Source organism: Rhinolophus sinicus, chromosome 2, assembly GCF_057876585.1.
Source record: "Rhinolophus sinicus isolate RSI-liver-muscle chromosome 2, RSI-T2T, whole genome shotgun sequence".
Classification (NCBI taxonomy): domain Eukaryota; kingdom Metazoa; phylum Chordata; class Mammalia; order Chiroptera; family Rhinolophidae; genus Rhinolophus; species Rhinolophus sinicus.
In genome coordinates this window covers 25430941-25454172 of record NC_142502.1, presented here as the reverse complement: position 1 = coordinate 25454172, position 23232 = coordinate 25430941, and the positions used below count along the sequence as shown (strand labels likewise).

The 23232-nt window shown below is 35.2% G+C and overlaps 1 protein-coding gene across 5 annotated transcripts in view; it reads right to left on the bottom strand.

Annotated features, from left to right (window-relative positions):
- Nucleotides 1-21373, bottom strand: part of BCLAF1 (BCL2 associated transcription factor 1) — a 29314-nt gene extending 7941 nt beyond the window's left edge. The window contains exons 1-11 of one of the 5 annotated variants that reach the window (XM_019732721.3): nucleotides 21240-21373; nucleotides 15190-15293; nucleotides 13400-13513; nucleotides 11569-12480; nucleotides 9729-10394; nucleotides 9415-9584; nucleotides 7021-7126; nucleotides 5876-5960; nucleotides 3233-3408; nucleotides 1940-2120; nucleotides 705-851 (exon numbers count right to left, since the gene is read on the bottom strand). In XM_019732721.3, the coding sequence (XP_019588280.2) occupies nucleotides 705-851; nucleotides 1940-2120; nucleotides 3233-3408; nucleotides 5876-5960; nucleotides 7021-7126; nucleotides 9415-9584; nucleotides 9729-10394; nucleotides 11569-12480; nucleotides 13400-13503 (2547 nt within the window). In that variant the 5' untranslated portion in view covers nucleotides 13504-13513; nucleotides 15190-15293; nucleotides 21240-21373. Of the gene's footprint in view, nucleotides 1-704; nucleotides 852-1939; nucleotides 2121-2936; nucleotides 3100-3232; nucleotides 3409-5875; nucleotides 5961-7020; nucleotides 7127-9414; nucleotides 9585-9728; nucleotides 10395-11568; nucleotides 12481-13399; nucleotides 13514-15189; nucleotides 15294-21239 lie in introns of those variants that run through there. The other 4 variants (XM_019732722.3, XR_012496756.2, XM_019732723.3 and 1 more) reach the window with 4 other exon arrangements.
- Between the last annotated feature and the right edge of the window lie 1859 nt (nucleotides 21374-23232).

The window sequence follows — 23232 nt, the reverse complement described above, 5'->3', positions numbered from 1 at the left end:
TCAGAACCAGTCTCTGAAACATGATTTCCCCGAGAAGCTGTGACAAAAATGAACTTCTGGGGATACTTTTTGGTATATTCTTAAATCTGTCTGTAACGCAGGATGGACTCTTCCATGCTACACTGCAGAAAATTTCCATTGTTGCCTAGAGAATCTTTCAGGACTCACCTTCCGCTAGTTTCATCCCTTAGAAAACCACTTCAGAGAAAAGCATCACAAGGAAACATCAAATTAGTATACCTAGCAACTTTTCTATACTGCAATTTTTCATCTTCCTTTTTACTCCAATGCAAGTTAACAGCCTCCATGAGAGCTTTAATTACATGTACTGTGAAAGAATTCTTGTTGTCTTTCATTTAAACAACTGGCTGTAATGATGGAAAGTAAACCTTAATGAGAAGTTTCTACAATTATCACTGTCTTAAAGACATACATTAATGTTCTTCTCTGAATGTGGCTATCAAATCAGGTATATTTTTAGTTTACCCTGATCAGCCCATAGGTGATGTCAATAAAGTATAAACAGGACTAAAGGGACCCACATTTTCAAAACTTCAAATCATCTGGGTAATAAATTTTTAAAAAGTTTTTCCGCATTATGGTGAAATCTTCTCATAGTAATGGATATCTGTACTCAAATGTATTCATCCAGTATGCTTTGAAAATTAATGCAAACCAAATAAACACAGATTTCTAACACCCACCAAGAAGTACTTCTTGCTCTTTGGGGTGTATTCTGGATCCCATTCCTCTTCCTTCGGTCTCTTTTGAAAAGTAGTATTTGAGTTGTTTGGACCAGTATTTGTCCCAGCAAAAACTCCTCTGGCTCTTCCTCTGCCTCTAATTCGAAACTGATTAACATTAACAAAATAGTTTAGTAATGCATTCAAAGGTATTTAGTTACATGCAAACTCTAATTTTACTGCAGTAACAAAAAACACGTTCACTAATTTCCTTCCTAAATCTCAATTTCTTAGCCAGGATGGAAAGGATGGCCGTTTTGTATCACAGGCAAAAACATTCTGCCTACTGAAAGTTGAGTAGGTTAAGAAGAAATGCACAAACTAAGTGTTAGAATACTACACTTCCATGGCCTGAACTAATCTTTTAAAATAATCAAATTGTTTTTTTTCCCTTTTACTAGCCCAAAGAGTTGTCAAATTTCTTTGAATTATCATAGGCAGCCCAAGTGTTCAACTACAGCTATAACCATATAAGCAAAGATCTTCTTTCCCAAAATATTTAATTAATGAACTCTGTAATAACCAACTGGATACTCAGTCAAGATAGGAATCTGAATTTAGAAATTAAGAGTCGAGAAGATGCACTATGAATCCATTAAATTAATAATTAAAACAAATTTATTAAAACACGAGGGTAATATGTATGCTATGTACAAAAGTTGTATGATTTCCATGACTGATACACATAAAATAAACAAGGATGTGAAGACAATAGGTAAAGATGAAAATAGTTACAATACAGAGATGAATATATGGGTTTTTAAAATGTTTTTAGATATCTTTTCAAAACTAAGTTATTATTAAAGAAATGGGTCTCAACCAATACCCTTCCTTGACTCTTGGGTCTTTACGCGCTATGAACAGTTATTGATTCCAAAGTTAAGAAATATATCTAAGTTTATATAGATGCCTCTAGATCTCAAATGGCATTTCTCTTCTTTTTTTTAAATTAAGCAAAAAATATTTATTTTTTACTCTGTGTACAAAAGAATCATCCCAGATCCAGCACCTTTTCCCTCCCCCTAAATGCATTTAAGGAAGATGATACTTCAAATATTTCATTTTTCAAGACTAATTCAAGACTGTAGAAGTAATGAGTCACATAACAATGTCAAAATCATATATTTTACTTTCCTTATATACAGTATTCTAACGTAAAGTCCTAGTAAATGATCAAGAATAATTTTATTGCTTACAAAGGTTCCTCGTGGTCGGCTAACTCCTGCAAAGCCTGAGTATTCTTTCAGCTCATGGTGAGTTTTAAATTCTTCTTCTCTTTCCTTCTTACTCTCCTTTTCTTCGCGAGAACTAGGAGAAGAAGGTGATGCTGAAGAGGATGAAGATCGAGAATGATCTTGCTCTCTACTTTTATGTTTACTGCAAAACAAATCAACAAAAAAAATGTGCTATTTTTAAAAAGATGAAGACCCTGTTGACTCTTATAATAAGAGGGATATTTTTCAAGCCAAAAAACTATCCCCTATTAAAATTATTATATAACTAAAATGATTGGGTGTTAAACTTTTGACAGTGTTTCCATTCTCCTTCAATATTTGTTTTCCGTCACTACTGAAAAACATACTATGGCCTGCCAGTTAGAAACTAGCAGTCTGGAAACTTCAAGAATAAAGTTCAGTTCTTCAATATTTTTAACTTATTTTTTTGTTATTTTAAGGAAAGAAAAAGAAGAGTAGGAAAAAGTAAGAATGTTCTTAAGGCCAAGTTTCAAAATGACTGCAGTTTGTACACCCTGGGTGAGAAGAGTTGGTATGGTTTGGGCCATAACTCCGTTATAGAAATAAAAAGCATATGAAATTACAAATACCAGTTATAAATAAAAATAAAAAAAAACACAAGTAAAATCCACCATTTACCTAATGAATACCAAGAAAAACAATTATCTATGATACTTAATATTCCTATTATTTATTTGACTCTATGATGATCAATTTTACATGACTAATGCAACACCCGATAAGGTCATACCTGAGATAACTCTTACCACTGCTAACAGTATCCATGGAAACATTACTTTGAAAGACTTATACACATTGTTATTTCATAAAAACTAGTCCTTCCTCCCCCCCTTCTCTCCCAATGTTAAACCACTATATATCAGCTTAAAATTCTTGTACTCTGGGTGTTATGAGTTGAAAAAGTGCGGAATCAAGCATAACGAACCAAAGTTCTTACACAAACTGTTTCTAGAAATGCACTGCATTGAAGTCCAACCTCCTGATGTAGCCTGGATAATAGGACACATTAATTTGTCATTTTTTTTTTCAGTGTTAGCTTGCTATTCCAAAGTTTTTGTCCTCATCCACCATAAGCCGTGTAAAAGACAAATACATTTTTGCTGTAAAACAAATAATTTTAATTGTTTAAATTTAAACATTCGGTTACACAGTCAAAATTGAAAGCAATTAAGCTGACAATTATTAAAGGCTAATTAGAAGCTAAAACCTAATTCAGACAGTTTTAAAAATTACCTGTCATCTTTGTAAGATTTGTATTCCTTGTAATCTTTTGGAGTTTTTTCCTGCTTTCTTGACCCACTGGATTCCCTGGAGCCCTTGGAATCCCCCCGTTCTTTACTTCTTTCTTTTCTCCGACGATCAATGTCATGCCGAAGATCAGCAGTATCACACCTTAATTTTTTATCTCCCTATAAAAGACAGATGCAAAATACAGATTTCAGGGAAAATACAGAAAAAACATGTATTTAGCCAAATTTTATGCCAGTTTCTAAACTGACATTTTAGTATCAGAAAAAAAAGGATGACAAACTACTTCCATACTTAGTTTCTGTTTGAAAATGTACTTGTTTTTACTAAACATTTGTGTACACAAGTGCAGTGAGACTGGGAAACTTATCAAAAGCTAATTATCTTGAAAATGTCCTAAGTTTTGGTTCAAAGCAATCCATAATAAATATTTGTACAATAAAATGATATAATTATTTTTCCACTCAGCATTCCTCATTATCATCCTTCATCCTTCCAAATAGTTTTTTAAATAGTTTAACAATGAGAGATTATAATCTATAGTTGTATAGCCATCTGCCTATAAAGTTAAGGGAGCCTAAAATAATGGTTTTCATTAGTTAAACCTCGTTATCATCAAGCTCTTTCCAAATAAGTTAACCAACCCAATAAAAACCGTTTAAAGTAAGAATTCTGTAATTTCCGTAACATGCAAGTGGAATATCATTATGAAACCAATTGAAGTTGAACAAGGGTAGAAACAAAGCCAGAAACACATTATTCCCAATCCTGTACTCAGTATCTTGGGCCATATACTGCCCTTTCTCAATTCAGGTATTGCAACGGACATTAGTTTAACTGGGTCACAATTCACCTCCTTCTTGTTCCATTGCTTTTTCAAATACTATATAATTTAGGAAGATGGAAAGAGGAATCTAGGAATGAAGAAAAATTACACATCAGTAAGATGCTAATAATGTGGACATCCTTGCTAGTATTCAACAATAAGAAGTACTTACTCTGGGAAGTCTAGCTATAATATTCATAAGCATTCATAAACCTGAAAGTATAAACATTTCTCCAAATATCAACTACTCACCTATTTACTCCCAGGATAACAAAGAAAAATCCAATCAAAAGCAAAAACCCTATTCATCTAGGTAATACCAAGCCCACAAGTAACAAGCTAATGCAAGTGCAAGTAGTTTTAGGTTCCAAACTATACACATATATTTCACATTAACAGTTAATCATTCATTCAGACAAGAAGATGGATTAAAAAACAATGTCATATCCTTTTGTCCATCCATCAGTAATCACTATTTTTTCCCCTCCAGATCAAAATCTGGTCTGCATAATGAAAGATGCAAAATACTCAATGTCAGAGCACAAGGACAGACTAAATTGTTGGAAAAACAAAACCAACACTGAATCTAAGGTATTGAAAGTAAAGGCCAAAATTAGCATTCACTTCTCAGAATCTACTTTTCCAAGATCAATATGCCCCATGTAAAGAAATCATTTTCTAAACTTTAAATTCCATTATCTAATAAGTTAATAGGATGCCCTATTAAAAAATTTGTATACAACTGTTAATAAAAGCTTCTATTAATAGAAGTGCCAATGATTTCATAATAGCCCCATTGTTCAACAACTTTGCAAAACAAATGTTCTTTTCATTTTTCTGATGAAAACCAACATCCAAAATGCTAAATGTTTTCCAAATATCAGAGACAGTATTTGGTGATGGTCAGAATTGGAACAAAGCAGTACTTACAAGTCACCTAACTCTTTTCTTGACCAGTTACTCCCTTTCTACCTTTCCCCACATTTCTACTAGACTTTTATGGTCTGTCATACGACTGGCCTACCTAGAAATGTCAATTTCGAATTATCAGACTGTATCAAGAGTCTCCCTAATGACTCAATTCCATCCTCACAGAGCACCCTCCGGCCAGTCATTCATAGACTCCTAAATTTAAAAACATTCATCCCCCAAAATCTACAATATTCTAATAGTGACATATAGTTTTTATTTCAAACATTCATTTGTAAATCAGTTCTTAGAATGCTGATTTCTTAGTCCAAATCAAAAATGTCCAATAGCATGGGGATTATTTCTTATTCTCTCTGTGAAGAACCTAAAGATATTAATTTAGGCACACATAAATCAAGGAATATTTATTTTGGCTCATCCATTTCACCTCAAAACTTTATAGAAACCCTAACAATTTGTATCATTGCTTTTATAATTTTCTTTTATCTACCCATTGTTTCTTTACCCTTCTTAGAACTAATTCCATCCTTTCATTTACATTTTTAAAAATTACTCTTGGTTTGGGGAGCATTACAGATCTTGCTCCCCGGTATACACTGTCAGTTCGGCTCAAATAAACACTTATAAAAAGTCTTAAAAAAAAAAAATCACTCTTAAAAAGAAAAAAAAAAAATCACTCTTGGTTACATACAGTGCCAGCTTAATTTCTTTTAGGAAAGAACACTATGTACGCTACCATAAATATATATAATGTATTTACAAGTTAAACATAGAAGATGTCTGTAAACATCTTGCCTAAACAAACTATGCTTGGCACAGTATCATTAACTAAGCTGAATTTCACATGAAAAAACTGTCCATTCAAAACATACCTTTTGATTTTCTTCTTTAAAAACTCTTTCTTCCCCTGCTAAACGGGTATGCTTCCTCAGGGCACTTGGAGAGATGTCGATTCTCCTTCATGTAAAATAAAGTCTATTTGTAGTCACATTAACTTAACGGTTCCCAAATATCCTCAGAATTGTCCATTTTTGTAAAGGAAATACTAAACATTTACATCTCTCCCAATCAACTAATTTAGCATAGTAAGATTATTAATCTAATTACTAATAGACAATTAAGAAATAAAACAATTTCCATTAAAAATGAATTAAAATGCTTAGACCAGATTTAATATACAAATGAAGCCTGACCTTTTAAAACAGACTTATTTTAATCGTCAAAAAAGGAAAAACCTGTTTTGATTAAATTGAATATTATTTTGTCAATTATCATACATTATCATTGATGAAAACGCAAATAGGGTTGTTTATTCCTTAGAGTCTCCAATATTAAATATTCAGTCATTCTTCAGTTTTATTCTGTGCCTTTCCTTGCCATTTTACGTGTCAGTTCCAACTTCCCAGTGCTTCTTCAGCAATCACAGCCAAAACCACACCTAATGTGTATTAATAAGCTAGATCCTCCATAACCAATAATACTAATAGTCACCACCACCCTGCAAAATAAGCAGTTATCCTTATTTTGTAAATGGAAAAGTACTAATGTTCAGGATCAAATTACTTGTTCATCAAAATGTAATGAAGTGACAGAGCCAGGATGTGTACATACTTATCTGTTTCAATGTTCATGCTCTTTTCACGAAGAACAGTTCTACCTCTGACCAAGCATTTTTATTTTACAAACTTACTGGAAGTAAATTAAATTCAAGTGTTACTCTGGGCATCCAACCCCCTCCCAAAAAACAAATGTGATAACTATTTAATTCCATACTGGGGAGTGTAAGAGTATTTTAAATTCTAACAATCAGTTTTAAAGAACAAAACTGAAAATTAAGAAAAACAATAAATTACAAAGTTTTCAAGACTGGAAATATATTTATTGAAGGTATAAATCAGGAATAAAACCCAAAGTTCGTTTGTATCATGTTGACAGCATAGTTCTAATATAATCTTGTTTCAACAGTGTCTTCCTATCAAAATAACATTTTTATATGCCCGTTCTATAGTACACATACCTGTGTATCTCGGGACTCTTTTGCCGGGTACTATGTTCTTCCGTGGCTTTCTGATATGAAGTGAACCTCTCGTTTAGGGTCACTGCAGCTGATTTGAAGTATTGCTCTGTTGATTTAGGAAAAAAACTGCCCAATTAGTTATCTTTACTTTAAGAGGGATTCTCATTTGTGACAGAAGGGCATGTAGCAGGTGAAAAAAAAATAAAAATACTCAAGAAACCTAGCAGAAAAGAATCAAGTGTTACAAAGAGCTCTTACCCTGTCCCTTTCATAACTTTTCGTACCTCAACAAGTAACTGATACAAAGTTCCTCACAGGTCACTGTCAGTACTACATATAATCCAAGAACAATAAAGTTGAAAGTCTCTAAATCCATTTCAATAGTGCACTACTTCCTCAAACAAAACAAAAACAGTAATACGTGAATATCCTTGTACCTTGCCAATATGAACTAATGAAGTTACTTCAAGTAATTGTGTGCAGAAAACAAAAAAATACTGAAATAACTACACAGCTGGTTTAGTAAACTAACACAATTATTTCATCAAGAACTGCACTGACAAAAAAATTGGACTTAAGAAAAAAGCTGAATACTGCTATATTTCAATTGGAAAATACTTTTTCAATCAATTATCAGTCACTATTACCCCAAAAATCTGGCATCTTGGCAAACCTGACAGCACATTTGATATTATTGCCTTGTCTTTCTTTCAACAATTTTAAAATTAGTAATATCAACACTGATTAATTTTTAAATCAGTTCAAGATATGCTGTAAATGTAAAATAGAAAGACGTATCAAGTCATGATATATTACATTACGAATCAAGCTATCTGCTTAACAGGTCAACATACATCTGTGTCAACTTACCGCCCAATATCCAGCACATGTCTCATAACCAATCATTAAAACTTGAAACGGCCACTACAAGGGTAGTGCCTCAATCATAATTCCATGAAACCCAGGAATTTGAGCTAGCAACTCAGTTTTTATGCCATTTTTGCCAGGAAGACAGAAGATTCAACTTTGCCTGTATCTTTCAACAGCTATTTTACTTTGAAACATGGATTTTGCCATTTCAAAACATATTCCAGGACCTAGTTACAATGAAAAAGAAAACATCACTGGGCATTTTCAGCTCTAAATTAAGTAAGAGCTGTTCAGATCGGTTGCACAATACCAATAATGAAACATAACTACAGTTCTTTAAAAAAAAAGAAAATGAAAAAGGAAAATTTTTACCAAAACCTGATCTCAAAAGTCAGCAATATATTGTAAAATGTGGAGACAGGTCAAAAAAAGGTGAAAAAAGAAAAAAATGTTAATGTTTCATATTTTATGCACCACAATAACATGGTCATAAACTGGTTCACTTAGTTATAGCCAAATAACAAAACTGTTTCTTTACCATGTTTAAATAATTACAGTCAAAATAGAAATTTATTACTGTTCAATATCACGTGCATAAAGAATTGCTAGTGACAAGTTTCAGCTATTATAATGAGTTGTTCTCATGTCAAAAGACAAACTTTTTTTAAAAAAATGGCTTTTAAGACCAACAGCCATGGAGATTCCAGGGTAAGAACCTATTTTCATAAATAAGCTGCCTTTTAAACACAAAAACAAAGTAACAAAAATAAAACTTTATCTAATTGCCCAAAAAGTCATACCCTAAAACCTTTGAAAATTAGTAACTTTGAAACTAGAATTATATACTGGTGAAAACAGAACATCATTATTTTAGTTGAAATGAACACCCTTATCATCTTTAGGACCTAAAAAAATTTCACCATTATTATCCTAATTAGTCACTATTCGCGCAATCACTACTAATCTACTTTTAAATTTCTTGAACTTTTTTCCAGTTTAAAAATCCTAATAATTTTTTTTCTGGTTTATTTATGTAAAAAAGCTAAGTATTGTAACAAATTAAGTAACACAAAAACAAGACAGGAAATTAATATTGCTTTTCCACTGGTTTCAGGTTTCTTTAAAAGTTGAAAAGAAATTCGTAATAGACAATATTCAATAACAATACTGCCTCACTTCCTTATAAATCTATGCCAAGAGTATATTGTCCTAAATCATACATCAAATACGGTATTAACGGCTCATTTCAAAAAGACTTTTACCATTAAATAAACCTACATCATGTTTTACCATGATATAAATTTTTAGGGTATATATTTTAACTCTAATATTTCAATCATTTTTTATTAAATATTTTCATGTCTTAATGCTAGCAAGACTGATTATCTTTCATGAAACTCATTTTTCTAAATTTTTAATGGTGTCTATGTACACCTGCTAGCACTGGGGTACATTAAATATTAAACGTAGTTGTTTGTTTCCTTTTATTTGCAAGAGAAACTTAATTCACAACACTAAACATACCTTTAACATGATGAACCAAGGAGACAATGTGTTGAATAAATGACTCTGAAGTGCTTTTGCTGGCCTGTGGCAACTTAATGTGGTCAAAGATGGATCGGAATTCTTGCTCCTTCTTGACAGAATGGACAAGTGTACTAGCTAGTAGCCTGTCTTTAGTCAAGGAAGCAGGTCTGGAACATATCGGTACAAACACACATACAAACAAAATATACCATTGGTTTGAATACAAAAATGGGAAGTATGTTCAAAAAATAACAATTAACTGGATTACTAACCACCCACAGATTATTTACTGGGCATCATTGTGAAATTACCTGTTAGAATCATCAAGAGGAACAGGTGCCATTTTGAGTTTGACTTCAGGACGATGAGAATCACTGGCTATCATTTTGATCCTAAGTGGGCTCTCCTCTCTGAAGGTAGTCTTTTCTCGTGCATCCAGATTCTTGTGTAGAGGGGGACTGTAATCAAAGAGGTCTTTGAGCTTTTCAGACTTTACCTGCTCAGGTGACTGAGTTTCTTTCTTTACTGTTATTCTCTCAGAATTTTTGTCGTCTTCCTTGTGCTTATCTTTTGTAGTGCTAGGCCTTTCCACTACATAGCCAGTCTCTTTCAGTTTATAATTTTTTTCTTCTCTAAATCCATCACTTTCTCTATTGCCTTTCAGTGAAACTTTGGACTTGTACTTGGGTCCTTCCTCCTCAGTATTCCGGTGAGATGTAGTAGCAAAACTTTTACCCTGATCTGCAAGGACCGACTTCCTGAACTGTCTATAATCCTCTGTCTCCTCTGTGTCATCCCCTTCTGAATCATTAAACTTTTGTTTTCCAGACTCTTTATCACTAAAGTAATCTAGAGCTTCCTGATCATCCCATTCTCCCTCTGCCCTGCCTTTCTCGGATCCTTTCTCCTTTGGAGCCTCTTTATCCCTGGTATTACCCCTATCAAGCAGGAATACTCTAGACTCTTCATCTGTGAACCTGTGAATAAGCAAAGAAGAGGATGGTAACTTTGGATTGCATTCATTATGGGTAACTTGCATACTTAAATGTGTTGCCCAATACCACAGGACCAGTAGTAAGAGAAAAAAAAAAAAAAAATACTGAAAAGTGCTTTTTCAGATTCTACTTTTAAAACATGAAAGGCATCTCTACGGCACTTATGTACTGAGTTTTTAAATATATTTATGTATTAGACTTCCTAAAGTTTAAAAAGTAAAGCCATTCTCAAAAACCTGTTCTATTCATAGTCCACAATTCTGCACTAACAAATCCAAATTTCCAGAGATTCTATAACACACAACACAGCTTGACTTTAATTTTTGAGGCTAAGAACCACTAGTAAACAATATACTTATCTATTACAATTCCACTTACGATTATATACAAACTTTCAGACTATTTCACTTACTTATCCATTAATATAAATAGGAGTTCTGAATCACAATAATCCATATATACTTTGCCATAGAAAATGATGATTTCTGGCATTAAGTAGAAACTATCAGTTCAGTAAGAAAATTAATTCTAGATTGTACAGCACTGTACCATAATTAGCATGCTTGCTCTATTTTCTCACTTTTAAGTCAATCACCCTACATTAGCAACCAGTTTTCATTAAGCTTTTTTAGCAACACTTGAAATTAGAATTTAAACAAAGTTTAAAATGTCACTAAGAAATACCAGTATCTCTTCTATGATAAGGCAGATTTGTTAAAAATTGGCAGCTGGATTGTTTAAAATACCACACAAAAACACAGAATAGAACTGCATCATATACATAAGTCACATGATAATGGTGAAAAAGTAAGCTTTCAATGCTCTAACACAAAATTTATCTCTAAAATGTTATTTTTATAACATTTTAGTCATTAGTTATGCTTTATGCTACTAATCTTTCTCTGTTTACATTCTTCTGAACTGACTGAAAATGGATAAAATTAAAAGGAGTATAAATCAGTTTCTATTAAAACACTTAATCTCCAAAGTTAACGATATGAGTAATAACAATGTGGAATTAACTTATAAAGAAGTCATGAGTAAAAACAGCTCAATACACACATCACAATGCAAGTTTAAGCCTTGTAAATCCAAACAGAATTCAAAGAATTAAAGTATTAATATTATATTCTAAATTCTCTATTTCGGTTCTTACCTTTTAAGGAATTTTCCCGTCTTTGCAGTTTCCTGATCTCCACCATCAGGATAAAATGAGGAACGTCCCCTAGCCTCATCTCTTGGAGCATTCTGTGGTGTGATTGTCTTTGCAGGGCTTCTTCGTGAAGGGATGTGATGAATTGGACTATTCTGAGAAGGACTATACCGACTAGATCCATTTCCAACAGAACCAGACCCAGACCTTTCAGGACTATGCTGAATGGAATGTGAATGCTGAGAGGGGGTGTTTTTTGCAGAGTGGACTGTGCTGAGCATAGGGGCATCAGAGCAAGATGAACTCTGACTAGGCGGTGTAGCAATCGGTGAAGGACTATGGGGTGATCTGGGACTATTATCATAAGCTGAAAGACCAGGCCAAATATCACCCGATGTAGCTGATGATTTATTAAACTCATCAATGGATTCAGATGGGTCATGTTCAAATGTATCTTTCGGTTCCTCCTGTGATTTATTTTTCAAAGGACTCTCTTCTTGGGGCTCCCCTTCAGATTTTTTGGTTTGTTTTTCCTGAGACCCTCGTCTTTTAGAGACAGGAGATTTGCTATATGGGGATGAAGAACGAGAAGAGGATGATCTTGGAGACCTAGAGGATCTATATGACCGGCGAGATCTGCTTCGGGATCTTTGAGAAGAAACGGATCTTCTTTTTGGACTCCTGGAACGTGAACGACCTCGTCTAGGGCTCCTAGAGTGTCTTCTATTCCAGACAGGTCTATAGCCACCTCGATGATATCTACCTCCTCCACCTTGGTAATACCCTCTACCCCTTCCTCTGTACCCATAAGGTCGTCTCATTCCTCTATTATTTCTGTAATCTCGCCGATAATCTCTAGAATAAATACGATCTCTACTACGAGATCTTGAATACGTCCTGGAACGAGACCTAGAACTAAAAATGAAATAAATATCAATGCAATAAAAATGAACTATTCCGTCCTACAATTTTAAACACTTCTGGTTGAACATAACATGTAAATCAATTGTCAAAGCTAAAAATGTACATAAAAAAACCTCATGTGTACAAAAGTAAAAGTTTACTGTTTTCAATGAAGTCTCATTTCTAAGATAAATATTGAGAATAAATTAAAGGCCTTAGGAATGAATGAAGGCACAGAAAACGGGAAAAAAGACATATCCAACAGAACACACTAACAAACTATACTAAACTTATGCAAGCACCTAAAGTGATAGTGTAGAAGTATTTTTAACCGCACAGATGAATACTCATCAGTGAAATAATATTGGCCAAATGAATATATAATGCAGTTAGGCCTAGAAAAACAATACAGAAAAAATCATAAACTAGCTTTAATTCTTAATGACATTACGGTCACTTTTATTTTCAACCTGTAGTTTCTATTTTTTATGCTAAGTACGTATTACTATTCGAAGAAAGACAACAAGAGTTAAATATTTTTAACAAAAGAAAAACTTAATGAAACCTCAATCAGAAAATAATAGGAAACTATGAAATAATATACAAAAGGTTGTTTACTGCCAATTAATTCTTATGTTATCCAATTCCTCTCTTAACATTATAGATAAACACAAAAAATCCACCATATAGTACACAGTACAGTAAGAATCTGAGATCTACAATCAGATTAGCTGGATTCTAATCTAAGCTCTGCATTTACTAGCTCACAACTTAGATAATTCTCACTTTCTCCAACTCTAAAATGAGGATAACAATAGATCCATCTGACAGGGTTCTTTAAGAATAAAATATATTAACTTCAGATATAATAAGCACTCCACAATTAGCTGATATGATTATCATTTAAAAAATTAAAACCATGATAATTCACCTGTATCTCTTCTTTCTAGAATGTGACCTTGATCTTGATCGAGAACTAGATTGTGATCTAGACTTTGATCTTGAAGAGTGTGATCTAGAATTGGAGCGACCCATTTCTTTTCTCCTAGTCAAATGAGAGAGCAAAAAAGTTTAAAAATCACAATACAATTGAAAAAGTTTCACATTATGCAAATTTTCAGATACAAATTGAATTTTCCAAAACAAAAGTTTCTCAAAGGACAATATTCATCCTTCTTTTCAAATGAGTACTAAGTCAGTCAATTATTCCTAACTAAAACTGTATTTTTCACCTGCATGAAAGGTACTGTATATACTGAAGACATAACAAGATTTCTATGTGCCTCAATCCAAAAAGGCAGCAGCCGCAGAAGCCAGAAAAAGCAATGATACCAGACTACAGCAGTATGTTCGATGTTATTCCATACCCAATACAAATGCCTACCTCTCCTATAAAAAAAGATAAATAATATAGAATATTACAGATAAGGAACCTAAAACAAAGAAAATATAAGTGGCATAACACTAGAGAAAAATAGCCTACCAGACTGTCACCAGAAATGCTTTATGGCCTTGAAGTGGGACTCAACTGACCACTCCAAGAATGCAATACTACTTGGAATGGTGGGTAGTCTCCTAGTAGAATAAGGTCACTAAGTTTCTGAACAGCTGTGGCTCTGCTCTCAATAGTCATGGGTGCAGAATAAAAATGGACCAATGTGACAATGCCTAGTCCACCCTGTAGCTTTTGGGTAAGATGAAGAAAAAGGATAAAAGATAAAGAAACTGGAGATTGCTATAAGAAAGAGATACTGGAGCAACAAGAGAATTGGGCACCAGTATTCTAACTTTTCTAAACACTATTTAGTATCTAATGCAATAATCAAACCTCACTGGATACAGAAATCAGTAACAGTACTAATTAACTTGTAAGATCCACTCTTCACAAAATTATATATATCCCAAGTTTATCTCCTATAATTATTTCCAAATGTCACTTATGACTCAAAATTAGTAATCACCTCTATAAAACCAACTCACTAAATAGCATACTATATATTCAAACCATTTCTCCTACAACCAAATATTTTTTTTAATTTTATCTACTTTGCTCAGTATTATGAAATAGTATCTCTAAGATGAACTGAATTATAGAAGAGATGATAATATCTGCATACTTCCTCACCAAAAATTACAAATGACAGATTCAAGTTTTCAGACAAATGTTTCAAAATAAAACATAACTATCCTCAAGTAGACAAATATCAGCTTTGTCTTCTCTCACACTTAAATCTAAGAAATACATAAAAACAGTATGTTCCTCAGAGTTGCAGTGAGGACTAAATAAGTTGACGTATGTAATACACTTAATACAAGGGTTAGCATGTAATAAGCTATCAACTTTAACTACCTTAACACCAACATAAGGGGGGAAAAGACAATTTGTGGGATGCCTCTTGCATACATAAGGGAAGGTGAATTAAACAAGCAGGATTATTTTGCCTTGCTTTAAGTAGCTTTGTGTGTTCCGAGTCTTTAAATAGATGTGTTTAATGAAGTAGAAGCAAACACAACTTAGAAGCAGGAGAGATTAAGAATCTTTTTCCTAAACCTAACTTTTAAAATCTGGCTTACTTCACACAAGCCACCAAAACAAAAAAAAAACAAAAAATCTTCAGACCACATCACTTTTAATCATTCAGTCAGAATCATGAGTTTAACAGAAGTCACATTTTCTCAAATAAACCAACACTGAAAACTAGAAAACTGAAAGGTATTTACCTTGGGTTTTATGCAGGATCAAGCAGTCAAGTGAAGTCTTTGAGATACTGTAAAATTCTTCCTGGAGACAATGTTCTGAGAAACTAAACTCTAAATTCAAATTCCTGGCAAAAATAAAAAATATGAGTTTGATTTATGGTAAATTAAATATCTATTGTTTACAATGCTTTATACTCAGCATTGCAATAAACTCTTAATAAAGGCACTAATGATTTCAGGGAAGGGGAAACTGATTTAGGAAATAAACTTTTAACCATAAAAGCTCAAAGAACTTAACTGTTGATTTTAATCAGAATAAAACAGTGCATCATGAAACTGAGGGCAGCTTTATGTTTGAATTTAAATACTTGAATTCTAATTTCAACAATGTGGACTTTTGTACAAAACATAGGCTATGCTGTCATCCTATCAGAAAATTCCAAAGTGGCTAACCTAATGCCATACTGGTATATCAAAACATGGCCTATCTGTAATTAGTATTTATAACACTATAGTTTATAACTTATCTAAAATATGATTTTAATGCTTTGTTACTTATTCTCTTTTGGCCACTTCCTTTCATACACATTAGTTTCATATGAAATGGATTTTTTTTTACAAATTATACAACAGCCATCACAGTAACTCTAAGCTTTGTGCCCAAAAGCATTTTGATATATGCACAGCAGACATTCCAATAAAAGAACAGCCACTAAATTAAATATCTATTGGAAGCCAATACTCTTCCTAATCTACTATTACTATTCAAATAAATTTAAATTTTGCACAAAATATTAAGCAGTTATCAATTCTGAAAAGGTTAGCCTTGTAACATTCAGCAATCAATTATGTGCAAAGGTAGTCAAAAAACATTAGGAGAGCAAAAATTGAAGACTACAAGATTGGATGCCTATGCTCAAAGTAATTCATAAACCAGCCTAAATGAAAAAATACATATATACACTATTATGAAAATCTGTGAATCTTACCAAGTAATCCATCCAATTAAAAAAGGCAGTAAAATTAGAAATACAAAGTAGAAGAAATGATAAGATTAAACGGGTAAATCAAGAACAGTGTCCTCTAAAATACCCATCGCCCTACTGCCAAGGGAAATTGAGAGAGGAGGTTCAAGGTAGGAAGGAAGAATGGGAACCTAGTAATTAAGAGAAACATACTAAAAAAATAGCAAAAACAAAGGGCCATGGATCAGAAACAAAGAATTTCTAAAATACATGCAGGTTTATAATTTTTAAAATGTCAAATCCCCCAAGTGGGTAGAGAAAAACTAATCTTCTGAAGTAGCGTGTTGTTATGAAACTTTATTCTGACCTAAAAGTCCAGCACTACTGATGTTACTGCTGGAAGGGATACAAGGTTCATTTTAGCTAACACATCCCCTAACAAGTCTAAAAGGCTCATTTTAATTTCTATATATCCAGACAAGAACCAACTGCCAAATCTCTCTTTACTCCAAGTCATGATTTTTTCAAGTTCCAAGAAAATATACACTAGAAATAGCAAAGTGAGGAGGAGAGGGGCTGTAGGCTGTTAGACCAGTAGATAAATATTCTTGTTCACAATTTATAAATATATTCAAGTCTCCATACTAAGAACTCAGCGATCATATGTAAGATATGACACACAATATATGTAATATCTAACATCTAATATAGGCAGTACAAAGACTAATCAACTCAGCTGATTTTTTTTTTAATGAAAGTCTATGTACAAAGAACACTGTGCTGGGTATTATGGAGACATGACTATATAAGAGACCTCTGCCCTCCAAAAACCAACTAGAGAGGAAAAGAAACCAATAAATCATAGCAAACTAAACATCTAAATACCAACCATGTGCCAATAACTCTGCTATGTGACTTTAAATAAAATCACCTCATTTAACTCTCATAATCTCAAGAGCTACATATAAATCTCATCTTTCAAATGAAGAGAACTGTAAGCTTTCAGAATTCCTTTGAATTAACAAGGTGCCTATTACATACCAGGCACTATAGTTACAATGTTAGAAATATAGCATTGTTTAAGTGAGAAATTAAGTTGCCTACTCTGGTCTAGCTTATGTTCAAGGAGTGGAAGAGAGGAGAGAAAACAAAACAAAAAAAAGGGATGTGTTAAGAAAAGGTAGACAGGAGGACAACTATGGTGGATCCTTGGGCTCTCTAAAAGGAGGTAATATTTAAGCTCAAGACAGGAACACTGCAAAAACCCACAGAAAGAAGAGCTTTCTACATTCTAGGCAGAGGACACAAAGTTAGCAAATTCAGGACAGAAAAACCAGTAAGAAGGTTGAGGCATTATGATCAAGGCGATAAGGCAGAAGAGGCAGCAATGAACCACATCAAATAGCATCTAGTAAGTCGGCTAGAGCAAGGAGTCTAGATTTTATTCTGTCATGGAAAGGTCCTGGAAAGTTTAATCAGGGAAGAAGTCATACCATCTGATTTACATTTCTAAATGGCTGCTGTTTAAAGCATGGACAACGTGGAGAGGAGAACACAGAGACAAATTAGAAGATTCAATATAATGATTTGCCTGGAAAAGGTGTTAGTACTCAAGATGGAAGAAAAGCAAATCCAGAATCTGGTTTGGAAGTACAGTCAACAGTACTTGCTCATAGGCAGTTGGGGCGGTGCAGATGGAGTGAGAAAAAAAGAAAAATCAACAGTGTCCCTAAATTCTAAGTTTTGGGCTCAAACATCTAGAAGTGCAAGTTAGGGGGAGAAAAAAAAATGCCCCTTTAGGCTGCCCTTGGTCACAGAGTGTAAATGGTTAATTCACAATTTAACCATCTCCTGATTCCACTCCTGTGCTCTCTCCAATACCCTGAAAGGTGCCTGATATCGCCATAACCTTTATGTAGAATTCAAAATGTCAAAGCAATCTTCCCTTCATTACAACCAAGATCCCTTAAAAATAGATTGTAAAAAGAGGTAAGAGAATAAACTGCTTCATGCATTTTTATCCAATGGATCACCAACTAGTGAAGAGCACAGAATAAATCGGGCTCCATTTTTTTTAAATAAAGTTCTTAAATATCTTAACAGAGCCTATCTTTTATGGAATAATGGTAAGAAAACAGATGATGAAAAAAGCAGACAACTGGCCTCAACAAAATATGCAAGATGAAACCCCCCCCCAAAATGTATTCTTTAGGTTAACCTATCAAACATACTTGAGCCAAGACTTTATTTTAGCAGATTCAGGGAGTTCAGGTTCCAGATTTTTGTGAACAAATCATAGCTATTTACATCTTTAAAAATTCTAAAAATAGCATCCCATGACTATTACTCCAATAGACTAGGTTCAAAATCCTGCCTTGATCATTAACTAACCGCCCAACACTGGACGAGTTACCTTCATCTCTGTCAGTTTCAATTTCCACAGGTATAAAATAAAGCTAATAATGGTACTTCCAGGTTTAAGGTTAAATGAACTGAATTAATGAATGTAAATAGCTTAATCTTTGGCATATGGTATGCACTCAAACATTGGCTGTCATTATTGGTAAACCTGGTCTGTAACAGTCTTTCCTGCAGATTATTAATTTTGCTTCAATTAATTCTTGTAAGGTTACTTGAATACTTTTGATACATCATATTAGCATTACAAAATCTTTCAAGAAATGCTTGATGATTGGAATTTTGCTTTAGAACACTCCAGAAAAAGTTAAGTAAATTAAACTTAACAGGTAACAATCATCATTATTAAAACTAGACAACATGGGAGTTCACTATTCTACTTCTGTGCTTGAAATTTTCCTTAACTAAAAAGCTTAAAAATGACAGGTTTGGTCACCTTTTTATTTCTTCATCCAGCTTGTCATCTTGTTTTAAATAAAAAGGGGGAGGAGGGGGCACAGAAATGAGAAAAGGAAAACCTGACTCTAGACCAGGTTGGGCCACTCCCTGGTTCATGTGGCCTTAAACAAATGTTCTACCTTTTTGGCTTCCACCTAATAAATGGAGAAATACTGGATCAAGTAAAATTAAAGTATTTGAAAACTCCAAAATATTACATAAATGTAGGCTTGTGTTATTATTACCTTAATGTCTATTGATTAGGTTTTTCTTCAACCCTGGGGATAGTCAAAATATTAAGTGCTTAAAACTCTGAGGTAACACTGATGACAACTGTTTAAGAAGTGAAAAATGAACAAATTCATAACCTACAAGTATAAATCTAAGCACACTTACTACCCAGAGATATGTTGGACTTTTTGATTCTCCTATCTACTTCTTTGTTAATTAATAAATCACACAGCGGAATTCAGCTAATGTTCCACTAATGATTCCAAATGTACTTTCTGGAAAATCTAAATCCAAAGCTCTAGGCAGAACTGAAAAGACTTTCTCTATTTCTATAAGTCTCCTCCTCACACAGCTAGCTGCCCCGTTAAGTTAGTTAATAAATTCAACTGGAACTGCGCCTACCAATTGGTAAGTTTTTACAGTTCTGTCTCCAAGTCCTAAAATACTATTAATCTTCCAAATCAAGAATCAGATCTAGTTAAATCTCCTTTGCCAACATTTTAATTACCTGAATTAAGGGGAATTTCAGTTTACCACAATGTAACAATGCATGTATATTATCCTTAAAACAAGATGCTACATGCCATCAGGACAGAATTTAGGTTGTTCACAGTGAGTTATTTCAAATACAATCCTTCCCATCAAATTATTTACCCTGAACGGGCTAGGATCATATAAACATGCAAGTAAACTTGTAGCAGTTTTTCCTATGTAAAGGTTCTTTATTGTCTAAAGAGTAGCCCAACCATTTAACTAGAGTCCAATTGGAATGAGAATTCACATGAGGGATAAGCAATTTTGTTTTGCTTTTTAATTCCAAAACAAAACAAAAAAAAATTTAAAGGCGATGCTGCAAAAGGATTGAAGCAGCTCATCTCTTTACATCAGTTTTGGTCGTATTTGCCTTCAACTTTGGCCTTAATTTTTTCAATTCTAAAACGCCTCAAAAAAAGTTTGATATATAAAAGTAGTTGCCAATACTGCTGCTTGATTTTGATGAGCTAAATCTTAAAAGTAAATAAAGCCAACTTATGAACTTAAAATGAGGGCAAAGTCCCCAACCTCAATTCACCACTCCCACCCATTTATCCCACCAACTACCACTCATGGATGCAACATTTCCAACACGATATAATGGGCTGAATCACTTGTTGAAAGGACAAGGCTTCAGTCGTACTAAAGGAGAACTGTCCTTTCGGCCGAAGAGTAGTGGGACCACTCTTGGATCCATCAGCTAAGGCCGGCTCACCACGCTAGGAAACGGTAACTAGGCACCAACTCCTTGAGTCAACAGTGCACGTCCCTCCAAAATAGAGTGGGTTGCCAAGGCCCGAGAAGATTAACCCGGAGAAAATTATTCCGCAACACCAAGGGACCGAGGCGGATGCGGGGTTGTTAAACCAGGGACAGCAAAACCGGATCCTACGACTAAGTAGAATAACAAAAATGAGGCGTAAAACCGAGCAAAAGGAGTTTCACGACGACGCGAAAAGGGGCCAACCTACCAAATGCACTTTGCTGCAGATCATAGTTATTCTATCAAAGCCCCAAAGGCCGGGAAGAAAGGTGGCGATCCCAGCCAATGAGAGGTAAACCCAAGTTGTACCCCTCGCAGCCTCGGGAGCCGTAGGCGGGGAATCCAGAAAAGAGGAAGCGCGCGTGCGCGGGGCGAGCGTTCAATCGGGCGCGCGCAGGAGTCCAGACCAAGGAAATGGGGGAAGGGTTGAAGAGTGAGATTGCGCACGCGCGCGGAAAGGCCGCGCGGTCTCTGGATCTCGAGCCAGGTTTGCAGCCGCGCGCGCGCACCGTTCTCGCTGCTCACCCCACCCCCACCTTTTCGGCCCGTAGTGCCTCGAAAACCTGAGGAAAACTGACGGAGAAACGCATAAATAACGGCACAACGTCTCCTGGGTTCTCCTGTCGCCACCAACCTGCCGCCACCCACAAAAGACTCAACAATATTCATTCGTCCTTGGCATTCACTACCCTTGAATGATGTGAATGCAGCGCGAGGCCTACCTGACACGCCAAAGCACCGTTCCCGGGACTTATCTTCGTTGTAACTACACAGCGGCCATTTCCCGACTCAAGAACGGGAGGAAAACCATAGAGGTATCTTCGACGCGCTAGCTCTTCTCCGTCACTTCCGACTTGGGGCGTGGCCTCTGGTGCCGCTAAATATCTGGGCAAGCCCCGCCCACCCTTCCGCCCTGAAGTGGCTCCCTAGCCGATGTAAAGGTATTGCCCGAGGCTTTCTGGGAAATCGCAGGAAGGGTCTCGCGCGAAGATACGGCGGCTCCACCCTCCGACCCTTAGCGGCGGATTTGGCCAGGATAGGGGTAGATAGTGAGAGGGGTGTGTTGCTAGGCCATGAGGTTGCCTGGCCCCTCGTTGAGATCAGCTGGCGTCTCTGCATCGTTTTGAGGGGACCCTCCGAACCTATATGTCGCCCCCACTTTTTCGAATCTATCTATCGCCCCCACTTTTTGCCCATCTGGTCCATTCCTTCTGTGGCGCGGACTCAAACCATGCCAGAAACAAAAAGACAATCTCACACTGAGGAAAAGACCGACAGGCAAGAGGCGAGTCTGTCAGCGCATCGCGTCTCCCTACGCCAGGAAGCGCCGACTTTCTTCTTGGACGCCTCACTGCAAACTAGAAAGTGTCGCTTTCGCTTTGATGTAAAATATGCCATACGCACTTCGATAGTAGAAAAAATGGCCACGATCTAAGTCTCTTTCCTGGGTGGCGTCTCACCAACTCTGTTACCCAAAACGTAGCGCAGCCGCAGGACTCCCTAGCGGTGTAGGCTGTCTGGGCGGTTTGCGTCGGAGGATGCTTCTTTTCTCCCAATGTTGTAGAAACTTGACGGCTTAGGCACCTCGGAACATTGGCATAGGCATAAAAATAAAGCAGAGCACAATGCGTAATGATCATTTGTGCCGGCCGAGAAACAGGCCAACATAGCTTGGTCTGCCAAAAATATAAGATTATAAATAGGCAAGCAACGTTTAAATGGGATAGAATTTCAAATAAGAGCACATTTTCTATTAATACTTTCCTGAGCTGCACTTTCTTCCTTAGGGCCTAAAACGGTTATTACTTTGATGTTTAGGGACGTACACTACCTTAAGGGATTTCAAAGTTGTAGTTAGCAACCATTCTTCTGTCAGTTAAATCCAGTGTCTGGCCCTAGGTGTGAATTTAACACTGCTTAGGGCACTCTTTGCTCACAATCCCATTTACCAGCTCAACTAGGAAAAAATACCTCATTTCTTGGGATGAATCCTGGTTTTCTCTTACTGTACAGGCTGCCCTGTCCCTCACCCCAACACGACCACCATCGGAATGTGGAAGCAGTAATCTTTGGCCTATGTGATACACTGATAAGTCCCAAATATTTAGTAGGTGCTCAGTAAATATTTGTTGAATGGATACACTATATTAAAAGAAAATGATCATTGATGGTTTAATACAATTCTGCTATTCTACATATATTGGGGTAGGGGTGACCCCTTAGGACCAACAGCCCTTATCCATTTTTTTCAAAATACACTAAACTCTGATTGGAGTACTTTGCAGCCTCGGATATCTTAAGACTTTCTCTGCAATTCTATTGCAAACGTATTGAAAATAAAGTCAATTTTCTATATGAGGCAGTATAACTTGATTTTAAATAGCCTGAGAGGTAGTAACAAAGAAGGAGGCACATTGGAACAAATCCTTGAATAAGTGAAAGAACCTTCTCTTGAACCAGGTTCATTTGATATATGATACTTGATTTAACAACCTCTGAAATTGGAGGGTCTTAAATGTAGATCATGTTTTATGCACATTCACTGTGTTGTATTTTACTTTCACGACGTGAAATTCCACCCTTACAGATCCATTCTTTGTAGTAAAACTTTTGTTTCCTGTTGAAAACACAATGTCGAAAAGAACATAGAGGAAAGCTCAAGAGCCTGTTTAACAAAATAGAAAACTACCCCAAGAAGAAATGTAAATTATAAAC